A 13262-nucleotide genomic window follows, 5' to 3' on the forward strand; every position below is an offset into this window, starting at 1 on the left:
TAGAATTAAAAAACAAAACAATCACATTCATTAAAGATCAAAATCCAAAAATCAAAATCCTTATTTTTTGATTCATAGACCTGTAAAAGTTAAATGGAAGACTATGAGAATTAGGGTTTCTCAAACGGGATCTCGGCTGATTTTTTAACCCGGGATTTTTCTTAAAAGTTCACTTTTTCTTATTTTGTGTTAATGTTGAGGAAATTTTGCAAATAGAAAGTATAATTAACTCATAAACTGTCAGAATAAATTTGTATTTATTAATTTTAAACCTACTTATTAGTTTTTTAAATTTTTGCTCGTTATGGCATGTCACAGATGGTCAATAATCAATATGTAGCTTATTCATGGCAGGACTCTGAAAATTCTTTACTTGTCAGAACCTGTAATATCTGGAATAATTGTGCTTATGCTGTCTTAATTTTTAACCATGCCCAGTGGCTTCAATAACTGCATAATGCCAGGTTATGCAAATTGGGCAAGGATACAAATCAGTACAAAGTCTGCAAGTATGAAGTTTTTCTTCATAAACCTGATTATTAAAGCCAAACAAACTGCTGAATTATAAGGATATAAGCTCAATGCCGCTATTAAAGCAGCCACAGCCAAGGAAGACAAATCAAGAATACTAGAAATCTTCCAGGCTACAAGTGAAAAAAACACATAACATCTGTCTTCTCTTAAATGCATTAAACATGATTCCTCTCACATCAATTGAATAGGAAAGGGCATTCTCGATAGCAGGACTTTTCATTACTAAAATAACAACCAGATTGAGTGATCGAAATATTGACCATCTTTGCTTTTTAAAATCTTGTTATAAAAATTTACAATAATAATTTGTATTTGTAAATGTTTTATTTAAATATTGAAAATTTTCACAAATAGAAAAAATTTATTAAAGTTTGCTGGTAACTCCATACAACAACAACAGAAATGCTTTGAATTGAGTTAAAAATTTAAAGAATAAAATGAACTTAGATCAAACTTCTAAGTTAGAAGTTCATTTTATTCTTTAAATTTTTAACTCAATTCAAAGCATTTCTGTTGTTGTTGTATGGAGTTACCAGCAAACTTTAATAAATTTTTTTCTATTTGTGAAAATTTATATGTAATTTTTAATATATATCTTACGCAGCATTATTAATATGATTTTGGCAGTTGTAGAACATATTAAATTACTTTAAAAAATGAAAAATAATTATATCATTTAATTTCAATTTATATTTTGTATATCTTAAAAATAATTAATTCTATCCTGGGATTTCCCAGGATCCCGGGAAACAGTTCACTTTTATCCCAGAATCCTGCGACGAAGCAAAAGATCAGGAAATGGGAAACCCTAATGAGAATATTTATTTGTCACTTGGTTCATTAAGATATTCATTTTCATTAATAATCTATTCTTTTTACATGATTATTTTTTTATGTAGGTGTTTAAAAATATGTGCAATTAATAACTAATTTGAATTATTCACAAAAATGTTTAGTTTGAGTCATTATTTAACTGATAATCTCTGAACCCAGTTAGGCAAATTATTATTAACTGCTGTCGATTCATTAAAATCATAGTTTAGAATTTGTAACAAGCAAATCTAAAACATAATTTATTCTACACTAATTTCTTCAGTTGGTTCTTAATACACATTTGCTCTGTGTAACATTGCTTTTGAAAATTTCATAGATTATTAGTTATAAATCAAATTTCTTTTTGGATTTTTTTTTCCATTATACAGTACTTAAATATTTATGAGATAAATTGCTTTTATTAGTAATTTAGCAATTTATTAGCAATAAAGTTGCAATTGTAACCCAAATTTTATATTTCAAGACCGAGTATGAGGCAGTTCTTGAATTTCATTTAAAAAACACGTGTGCAAAAAAAAACATTTTTTTGTAGAATCTCTTGTTGCATAAAAATCCTGCAAGGGTGCGCTATAATTGCAATAAAATGCGGATATAAACACGATCGTTGCCCGGTTGATGACATGCTATTTTTTAAATCGAGTTTTCGGGAAATTTTTATGCGATTTTTTATTTTTATATAGAAATAATAAAGCTCGATCGTAAATAATAAATTAGTATAATTAAATGTATATAATTACGTTTAAAATATATTTTTTTCCATAAAAAAATTCAATAGAAATACATAATTGCGCGCTTTTAACACGCAAAATGTACTGTACATTATAAAATATTAAATAGTTGCAATAATGATTCTAAAATAATAAATTATTACCTAAAAATAGCTTCTAAATCTTTGTCTAGCACCATGTTGAATTAAAATAACTTTCTGTCGACGTGCACAAAATCAAAACTAAATGTGAAATTATTCAACTGTCACATGCACAGATCATACGTGTTATCAGTCATAAACGCCTCCCAGTGGATTACGTCATTATTTGCTATTAGTTTCATAATTATGAATCTTATATAGAAAATTAATTCAATTTCATAATAACTATAAATTAACGTTAAAACAAAATTAGAAAACAATATTTTTATTTTATTTAATTAATTAATTTTTTAAAACAATTTCCGCCCTATTGGCACTAAAAGGGTGTGTTTAGACGGCCGGATGGCCGAGCGGTCAAGGTGGCAGCCTACCGCTCTGGGGGACCCGGGATCGAATCCGAACGGGTCGAATAATCCCCAGGAATTTTTCGGGGGGTGGTCCGTTCGGATATGTCGGGCCCCGTCCCTCACCACCCGGTCGCCCCATTGTGGGCCTGGCCGAACCCATAATGGGCCTACTAAAAGAGGCCCTCTTAGTGCCCACAGGGCGGAAAGAGTTAAAAAAAAAGGGTGTGTTTAATCAATTCCATTGTGCCTACTATGGGGCGACCGAATGCTACCCGAACGTTTATAAAATTTAAAATAAAAACCTGGTAAACTAGAGTCACTGTATATTATATAACGAAATAAAATTATGTATTATTGATGATAACTTCTAAGTTTGAAATGTAACACTGAATACATTTCCGTTAAGATCGGTTCGAGCCAATTTCTATCTGTAACAAATAACTTACTTCGATTTCAGTTTTTATTATTAGAATTTAATTATTAAAAAATGTAAGACTGATATTTAGTACATTTCTACCGACTACCCATTTCTATTGATCAGATTCACAATGGGTCACTTTTTCTGTCCTGTTCACACCCTAAGAGGGCCTTTCTAATTACTCATCGTAGATTAGTCCAGATCCACAATGGAGTGACCGAGTGGTAAGGTCCGACATATCCGGGATAGACCGTTATTGCAAAATTTCTGAGGTTTTTCGATAAATTCGGATTTTTTCCCGGATCCCTCGGAGCGGTAGGCTGACAAATTAGCCACTTGGCCATCTAGCCGTCGTACAAGATGCTATGATAATCCCTGAGCCCGAGGATGGCGCCTCGTCTTGGCCTGGTGTAACACGGTTGCTTCCGAAAGTTGCGGAGGAGGAGTCGCATACACCCGACGCCAAACGGGTGATCGTCATAACTCCGAACGACAGCGCCTCGTCTCTCGTCCATTATCTGGAGGGCCGATATCCCGAAGTTGCGGAATGGACGGTGGAGACACGGTCACGCCAGACGAGACTGACAGAAAGGAGTCCAAAGAAATGGTGGAAGAAGCCGTCCAGAGCGAAAGGCCTTGGTTTTTCCACCAAGGTCTTTTGTAAATGCTATACATGTCACGTGTTGTACTGGACATATCTTTGTATAAATTAGTGATTGAATAATAATAATGATAATAATAACGCTGGTGGTCAAGTGAGATGCGTTCTCCCCTCATATGAATTGCAACTTGCAATGCTGGTTTCGATTCACCTGACGCTCGTTTTTTTTAAAAAATGTTTCACATATCATTTATAGTTAAATAATTCAGATGTTTCAAGGGCACATAATTTTTAATAGTACATTTTTTTACACACAAACCATTTATATATGTAAATGAGAATGTTCCTTCAAATGTTTCTTCGCTACACACGCCCAGGCCGTTCGACCAATTGCTTCGAAACTCGGCAGTTTCGTTTACATACAGCTTACTTAGATAATGTCGAGCATCGCATTCCAAAACATCTATTGGGTTTCTGTAAATCAATTGTTTGCTGGTTTACACGTAGCGCCATCTGTTGGCAGGAAATTTAACAAAACTAAATATAATTTTTATAAAACGCCCAAGCAACGTTGGGTTTTCTGCTAGTTTATATATAGTATCGCAAAAGCGCGAAAGGATTTTTCTACGAATAGCTAGGAATTTAATGATTTTATCAACATGTTTTTTGAATGTAAGTTTGAAATAGAAAATCACTCCCAGGCCAAAAGAAATTGACCTATTTTACAAGATTTTTAAAACTCCGCCTGTGGGCATTAAGAGAGTCTCTTTAATTAAGCAATCCCACTATGGGTTCGGCCTGGCCGGGTGGTGAGGGACGGAGCCCGACATATCCGGACGAACCACTCCCGAAAAGTCTTCCAGAGCGGCAGGCTGCCACCTTAACCGCTCGGCCATCAGAACGTCTATTTTATAGACGGCCTGATGGCCGAGCGGTTTATTATCTGTTTATTACTGATTATTATCTGTGTAGAAAGTGGGTAACCGAGTATTACGAATTAGCGAATAACTCATTATTACAGGTTTTGAGACATTAATTTTAAAATTAGTATTTTCTACAAGGAAAGTTAAACGATGTAGACTGATCTAAAGCGCATTAGGATAGTGAATGATCAATTTAATACTATATTGTATGAAAAGTAGCGAATAGAATATTGAATATCCGTGTGAGTTTTATTTGCAAAGAAATGATCGATATCATTATTTTCAACTCGTAGAAGGATCTTTGCCTCCTAGTAAGACGTGCGTGACAGTTTGAGAATCACCACTCATCAAAGATACAATCATATAGTGTTGTCAAATTGACAGGGAACTTGAACTTAAATTCCTTGAAAGCCACTGGATTCGAGGCCTTTATGAGGCATACAATTTACGAGGCATAGTTACATATATGGAATCTAACTTAGAAATCACAAATTCGATAAATATGTGGAATTTAATTCTTTTTTTAGGGGAATTATACTGAGCGACGGTGTTGACGAGTGTAAGAAGATTAACTCTGGACTGATTCTAATATAAATGGAGGCCAGTTATCCACAAAGTTTTCCCGGAAGGCATCCTCTTCGGCAGATAGCAAGTGTGTCGTGTTGTCATAAACAAATAATAATAAAAAAATCGGAACCAAGTTTTTAAATTATATATACACATGAAACAATTTAATAAGTATTTCACTCTTAAGTGAAAACACTTATTAAATTTCTCCCCAAGTGTTGTATCTTAATGTTAGCATAATTTTAAGTACAAGAAAGAGATAAAAAAGAAAATTCATCTTTGCTCATTCATTAATATAAAAGCATTCGTATCTCTATTAAGAGTTATGACTGAAAAAATACATGATTATACATTACATTTACAAATAACAGGTACTCCTCACTTTACGACCTATCTGCTTAACGACCAATCGAGTTTCGACCTGCAATTCGAATCCCCTTTCTCAGCTTGAGTGTCGGTCATGGCGAATGGTGACATGCGCACTAAGCGTACTATAATAGGCTAATAGCCAGTGGCGTAGCGTGGTGGGGGCGGCAGGGGCGGCCCGCCCCGGGCGGCACTTTTAGAGGGCGGCAAAATTTCACAATAAATAATAATAATATCTTGTAAAAATTTTTGTAAAAAATATGATTATTATATTGTAAAACATATATACATGACTTTTTTATTTGTAACCTGTACAATACACAATAATGATGATTGTTCTTGCCGAAAAGTTCTTTAGAATTACTGTATATTTTAGTCTTTTAAATTGAGATACCTAAATAAGGGGGCGGCAAAATTTTCCTCGGCCCCGGGCGGCTGACACCCACGCTACGCCACTGCTAATAGCGTACTATAATAGTCTTTTTATGAATAAATTTGAAGTTTGTTGCATAATTTGTATAATTTTACAACGATCCTATATTCCCGGCGCAAGCTCCTCGCTTATCGACCAATTCGCTTAACGACGTAGTCGTCGGAACGGAACTCGTCGTAAAGTGCGGAGTACCTGTATACACCTAAAAAATGACAACTTGTCAATTAATACAATATGATGTTTCTAACAGTTATGACGAATGAAGAAAAAAGAAAAAAAATACACACGATTTATAATGAATGAAAAAATACAAATTTAATGAGTTTTAAGAAGTTGTAAGTTTCTAGTAAAACAATGGCATGAAAAATAAAATCACATTAAACCGAGTTCCGCGAGTACAGTTTTAGATATTTTTTATTATAATTTAATTTAAATACGTGGAATTATTATAGCAATTAATGGAAATAATTGATGAAAATAAAAATATATTTTCGTGTAGTATTTATATTTAAATCTTTTTTTCCAAGTTTCACAATTCGAATAATAAAAACAAATAAATAAGTTCTGAATTCATAATTAACTCGATCCTATGTTAAAGTCTATTAGCGAGGTTGAGGCCGAAGTTTTAAACGCGAAAACGTGTACGTCGGACGTTCGGCGCCGCTTTCTTGTAAGCCTAGAAGTTTGACAAGGGCGTTTGGAATGTCGAGCATAATTCCACTGACTTTCCAAACACCATTGTCAAACTTCTAGGCTTACAAGAAAGCGGCGCCGAACGTCCGACGTACATGTTTTCGCGTTTAAAACTTTGGCCTCAACCTCGCTATTATTTGTCGCATTTTAAAATGGGAAAAGAACCGAAAAATATAAATTTGACTAGAAGGATAGAATTCATTTTAAATGTGATTCGAATCTATGCCTTTCCGATAGAAGCGAGTAATTGATAGTAGCAAAATAATTCACACGTCTTCCGTGTTCTTATCTTAAAAAGTAAAATCATTAAATACACATTAAATAATAATAAACCCGTTAACTATTTCAAACGGTTTGGGCAATTAACTGCAGAACAACCTTTCATTTCGCCTTACAATTCAACACTAAAATTACAGCAAACACGTGGCAACAGACTATAGTACACTGATTTTGCCTAAAAATGGCGCGTAAGTCAGCCTGGGTTTAAGAGTCTTAGGTGCACGGGGATTCCCATAGGAGTTCTGTTGTTTTTCTGAAGCTTGCTTTGTGATTTAATGATAGAAAGTGCTATTTAAATTATGATTTATGCACGATACATAGATTTGAATTAAAACAAATTTGAAAAAAATGAAAAAATTATTGGGCTGCAATTTGAAAAAAATTGTAGATCTATAAATTCCTTCTTTAATTAATCCCAAAAACGGAATTAGATAGATGAAAGCCGAGACCAGATATGGAAAGATATGGTGGTCTTCCGGTGACAGGAAGTTATATAATTTCAATTCAAAAATTTTTTCCAGAAAGGAGTTACATAGTTGTCCGACATGACTCTGTTGTTATCGGGAAAGTATGATGTATAGGGCAAGTCAGGGACACTATTAATTTGAGATCGAGAGCATATTTTTGCTTGTTTTCCCTGTTAAAACATATCTGTAATTGCAGTCATATAGATGCTGAATCAGATCTATAGCTAACATCAAAGTAACTCTCCCCAGCTGTTTGAAGAGTTAAAAACTCTTCTGACAGATGTTGCTTGCTTGTTTTTAACACTGTTTACCAGGTGTTCAGCCATTTGAGATTATCTTTAAGTACCTTCAACAGAAATAATAAATAACCATTTTGTTAAATTATTAAAAGAAAACCATATAAGTCAAAAAGCAAAACAGTAAAAGTATGGTAATATTTTTTACTCATACTTATAGATCATTTGATTCTTTTCTCACACCTTCTGAACAAAATCGCCTGTTAAGAGAATCTAAAAGATCATCTATACCTTTTGTGAATCCGATTATTAAACTCACATCAATAGTATTGTTGTCACCCCCTTGAGCATAAAACTTTAGTTCATCTGCAACTCAATTGCAGATGGACTGAATTAATTTAAATAAATTCAAAATAAATAAACTATGTTAGGTTCATCTAATTTTTAAGAACAGTCGTAAATACTATTATCCATCGTATACTTAACCTAACAGAAACATACTTGGGTAGCCAATTTTGACTTTCATCTTTTGAAAAGTGTTTGGATAAATATGATTAGTGTAGGTCGAACATTTAAGCATCTTGCTCTAGAATCCAGGTCAAGCAAAACTTGATAATATTTGCATTTAATGATGCCATCATTCAAAACATAAATAAATAAAGTTACTGTTCAAAAATATATCATTTAAATAAATTTATTAAAAAATTAGACTTAGTGTAAATTATGTCCTTTAAGAAACCGATTTATGATTGTTTTTATAAGATGAGGAGTATCAGAAAATAGGAAGATTTTTCTATTGTCATCTGAAGGATGCATGGAGTAATATTTAGCATAATCTAAAACAAAACATCACAAAACTATGTAATACAGTCGAATAAACAAATTACCATTAAATTTTTTAAGTTTTCCTACACTTCCATTTACTTCCAGAAATTTCCACATACTTCTGTTAGAAGCACTCCAATCTTTGATAATAAAGTGGAGTGCAAAGTGTCTTTCGCAAACTAAATCTGTTGATTTATAAAATCTGTCTTCTCCAGAAATAAATCGCTGCAACTTCTGTAACAATTCCTCCGTTTTGATTGTGTGAAGCTTCGGAAGTGGGCCTAGAATTTGTGCAAAAAGAAAACGGAAAAGTTTTTTTTTTTTGTATAGAAGAAAATAATATTAATAATTATTTTAATGTAAAAAGAAACCATCAAACGAAAAACGAATGTTTTATGTCCATATAAGGACATGTTTGTAGAAATTTCGGACAAAAATCGAACTACTCATATTAAAACAATAGATGAATTTGAGTACTTAGATCGAACATCTTCGATAGGAATCGAATTGTCACTCGATGTTGACTCATACCGCGATCTGGGATCCGATCTCGTTACAATTTGTAACGAGGAGGGGGACCAATTAGAGAGCCGGGCAAGTCGGCATCGACCTATCGGCATGTTCGATCTGGGACCCAAGAGAAACTTATATAAACCGTCCGAAAAAAGGATGTGACGTTCTAGGTTATTAGTTCTTGGCTCTTGGTTCATAGCGCTCCTCTCACGAAATTTTTGTGTTCCTGTCCTTACACATCAAACGTTTGTTCGACGTCCCAGGATTTGTTTCCCCGCCCCGTCAAGAACCAACCCAGGTGCACCTGGTCATCGCTGCGAGTTGTAGGGAGAAACTTGCCTAATTCGTACCTCTTAAGGAAAAACCATCATATTATCGAAATTAATAAACACAAATTATTTTTATTTGGGAAATATTTTATTACGACCATAATAAAATTTAGCATAAATCTTATAAACTTCTAAGATATAAACAATTTTAAAAAACACATAAAAAGTACGATTTAGGACCATTCATCTTAAATCGTACTGATACCCTATCATTGGTTTGCAGTCTTAAGAATCAAAATCTTAATCAATATTCTATTAATATGTATGTAGATTAACTCTTAGCAAATTCGGCTGATGGTCTTCGCCAATCCTTGGCAGTCATCGCAGTTGTAATCCGTTGTTTTTTTTATTGATTCCTGCGCAAAGTTCATGTACCCATATCTCACATTGTGTGCATTTGATCATACTTTCTTTTATGTCTTCTTGGCAGAATTTACAGTACCAACTGTTATTTTCATCTTCTTGTTTCTTTTTTTATTTTCCTATTGTGATATTTCAGTAGTTTTAGTTTTCTTTGCACCAAGATTCTTTGATCCGTTTTTCTTATTGTATTCTTTTATTTTATTCTCGAGGTATTTTTTATAAAGACTTTCTGTAAGAACAAGAGCGCTTGTAGTTCTTCTTTTTATTTGTTTTGAATTTCCAGGAATAGCATATATTGGAGATATTATTTCAAGTGTCGCTCGAACTGTCTCTGTATTAGAAATGTTTACTTTGTTACCTTTTTTTTTTTTTTAACTCTTTCCGCCCTGTGGGCACTAAGAGGGCCTCTTTTAGTAGGCCCATTATGGGTTCGGCCAGGCCCACAATGGGGCGACCGGGTGGTGAGGGACGGGGCCCGACATATCCGAACGGACCACCCCCCGAAAAATTCCTGGGGATTAATCGACCCGTTCGGATTCGATCCCGGGTCCCCCAGAGCGGTAGGCTGCCACCTTTACCGCTCGGCCATTCCGGCCATCGAAACTGTCTCTGTATTAGAAATGTTTACTTTGTTACCTAAAGAACATTCCTTGGCTTTCTCTTCTAGACATTGATCTTGCTGTTTTTCCGTAGGGTGAGTTATTGGTACCTCAGGAAGTTGTGGGTACTCAACTTCTTCAGTCTGTTCTTGCTCAGTAGTCTGATTGGATTGTGCCATACATGTTAAAGTATCTGTTTGTTCTTGCTGCCTTTTAGTTGCCAGATTCTGGGCGACTTCCGCCGATTCACTTAGATTAGCATCTTCGTCAAGAACAACATATTCCTCATCCCTGATTTTAAAGCGATTGCAAGGCCACAATCCGCAAGATTCGAAGCCATGCATGCCTGTGTCCATACAAACGGCTCGAGGATATGCCTCTCCCAAAATTTCTGCGATTTTTGTTTGCTTTATTATGGAACCAGGATGGTTTCGCATCCACGATGCGCTAGCAGCACTAAAATTCAGTTTTAAATTCAGTTGATTTGAAAAATGATCTATCTAGTGGTTGCAAGTTATGTGTGGTATGTGCTGGCAGAGAGAGCATAATTATTCATAGTCCCTTGCAAGATGAATGGCATCAATGTTCTTTGTGTGTGTCGAATGACCGTCTAAGATGAGAAGAACTTGACTGTCTTGTGATGTTTGCAGTCTCAGACACTTTATAAAATGTTTAAGCCATTCGACAAATAATGTACTCTGAATCCATCCACTTTCTGAACAACTGTACAACGTATTCGGTGGCCCACCACGCTTTAAGTCACCTGTCATTCTCTTACGTTTAAATATAAGCATGGGTGGCACGAATTCTCCAGCAGCGTTCATACAGCAGATGCATGTGGTGTTTATACCACGTTCGCCACTAGTGACAGCTCCGACCTGGTGTTTCCATTTACGAGCCAAAATCTTAGAAGGCTTATGAACAGTGCTTAAACCAGTCTCGTCCATGTTATAAATTTGTTCCGCTGTAAATTGACCTGCATCTAAGATTGATTCATATTTGTCGAAGAATGCCATAACCGTTTCTTTGTTGAATCCTTTGCAGCGAGCCATTGATGTTGCTTCTGGAGTGCGTAAGGATATTTCTGGGTGATTCTTCATAAATTTATAATACCATTTCCATCCGGCCAGTTGCGATTCATTATTGAATCTATGTTTCAATTTATATTTTTCTGCTAACTGATAAGCTAAGCGCCGTAAGTCGGTTATTGTCAGACCGAAAAATCTAGATTCCAACAGTAAAACATGTCTGACTAGTTCTGTTTCCATTTCCTCAGTTAAATCTTTCGGACGTCCAATTGTTTGATGTGTATTCAGTCCTTGTAAATGTCATCTAAATGTCGGTTTCGATACATTATATACACGACAAACTTCGTTAAATTGTAAGGTCCCGTCATTATATTTTTTAATCGCTTCTTTCATATTTTCTTTACTCCAAGAATTATATTTTCTTTTTGACATATTGTTCTAAAATTAAAGACAATTAGGTTTTAATTTGATTTGAACTTTTGTGGTTATTTTTCAAATCAGAAACTTATAAAAAATAATAATAATAACATTTTACGAATCGGTAATAGCTTATTGTGACATTTACCTAAAATTGTTTTCCTAAATCGTACCAGTACGCTTTAAGAACTTGCCTAGAGTACGAAATAGGCGCAAGAGTCGAACGAACTTTACATTTGCCGCAAAAAAATTTGACAACAAATACGCATATATCATCACATTAGATGAAATCACAAAAATACGCATTAATACATCACAGATAGTTAAAAAACTTACACACGATCCAATTTGAAAAAAATTCTTACGAAATGTGCAAAAATATTACAGAAAAGGTTGAAAAAATTTACCTTTTCAATATTTTTGTCGGGAGCAGCGTAACAGCGTCTTCTCCTTCAGATAGTAATATGGCCGATTGTTATTTACTTTTTTGCCACCAGAAGCGCTAATAGCTATTACCAGAGTCGAGATATAAGAGAAGTACGAATTAGGCGCAAGTACGAATTAGGCAAGTTTCCCCTACTGTGCGTCCTAAATCATTGTTCTCCGCTTCAAGTTTGCCGGAGGAATCTAAATGACCGTCTGGATATTTGGGCTTTTTTCTTGACAGGACTCATTTCACCTCTGTTGGAATGGCAATACGCCTCTTTGTCGGCTTTGTTGTAAGAAATTTTTATTTTTATTAAACGGTTTGGCGATGAGGAACCCGTCTCTGAGAGGTTTTCCTACTCCCACATGTTAATCGTGACCGCGCGACAATCGGTCGCGCAGTCGGTCGGCTAACCTCACAATTGAAACAGAGCACCCTCACCTTTCCTTCTTATTTAGTATCATTATCACGTCAGCAGTAGTTGATGGATTGTGAGCTTCTACAAACTCGAAACAAAAAATTAAAAAATATACACACTACGGGTGCAGAAAGGTTTGTAGCAGTGTACAGTATATTGCCTTTGATCAGCCCGGAAAAGGAAGAGTGTACTTTATTTATTTTTTTAAAGTTTCCTAAGCTCTAACTCTTTTTGAAGCTTTTTTCACTAAAGAAAGTCTTTCTAACAAGTTCATTAACGTTAGGGTACAATCAGGGGCCGTATTCTAGGGCTTCTGGGTGGTGATAAACGGGCCCCATCTATGACCACTCCTAAAAAACTCCTGGGATTTTTGACCCATTCGGATTTGATCCCATATTCTCCAAAATGATGGACTGTCACTTTAACCTGTCAGCCATCCAGCCAAACGTTTGTATATTTATTATAACTACAGGGTCTTTCTTCCTGGAAATCTACGGTAGCCAAACTCCCCACTTGTTCTCAATATGGATTATTAAAACAAAAATTCCAATATGTTGGCCTATACCTTCATCCGTCTAATTTCGAATGAGGATTCCGTAATGTAAACTAAGTTCGGATCCGTTTTGAAATACATCTCCAAATTTAAATTAATTAGAAAAAAGTTTTTATTCAAATCGCAAAAATAAATATTTTTTTCTGATTCACTCCATCAAAATCGAACATAGAACATCTTTCAGGTTCTAGAATAAAAAATTTAAAATATTCTATTTTTGGAAT

At 34.7% G+C, this 13262-nt stretch overlaps 2 protein-coding genes and 1 long non-coding RNA gene across 3 annotated transcripts in view; all 3 read right to left on the minus strand.

Moving 5' to 3' along the window:
* The window catches only part of Cndp2 (Cytosolic non-specific dipeptidase 2), a 57668-nt gene extending 55273 nt beyond the window's left edge, over positions 1 to 2395 (minus strand). Inside the window, exon 1 of the mRNA XM_067288170.1 lies at positions 2240 to 2395. Within this exon, the coding sequence (XP_067144271.1) occupies positions 2240 to 2274 (35 nt within the window). The 5' untranslated portion in view covers positions 2275 to 2395. The remainder of the gene's footprint in view (positions 1 to 2239) is intronic.
* A 7175-nt stretch (positions 2396 to 9570) lies between these two features.
* LOC136989934 (uncharacterized) lies at positions 9571 to 10585 on the minus strand. Its single transcript, XR_010882977.1, has 2 exons — positions 10233 to 10585; positions 9571 to 9954 (listed from the first exon to the last, which is right to left on the minus strand). It is a non-coding gene; the product is annotated as an uncharacterized lncRNA (long non-coding RNA).
* Positions 10586 to 10743: 158 nt separating this feature from the next.
* On the minus strand, positions 10744 to 11463 carry LOC136989838 (jerky protein homolog-like). The gene has a single exon (XM_067288122.1). The coding sequence runs from the start codon at positions 11461 to 11463 to the stop codon at positions 10744 to 10746; it is 720 nt and encodes a 239-aa protein (XP_067144223.1).
* Between the last annotated feature and the right edge of the window lie 1799 nt (positions 11464 to 13262).

Source organism: Centruroides vittatus, unplaced genomic scaffold (assembly GCF_030686945.1).
Source record: "Centruroides vittatus isolate TY-2023 unplaced genomic scaffold, ASM3068694v2 scaffold_769, whole genome shotgun sequence".
Classification (NCBI taxonomy): Eukaryota; Metazoa; Arthropoda; class Arachnida; order Scorpiones; family Buthidae; genus Centruroides; species Centruroides vittatus.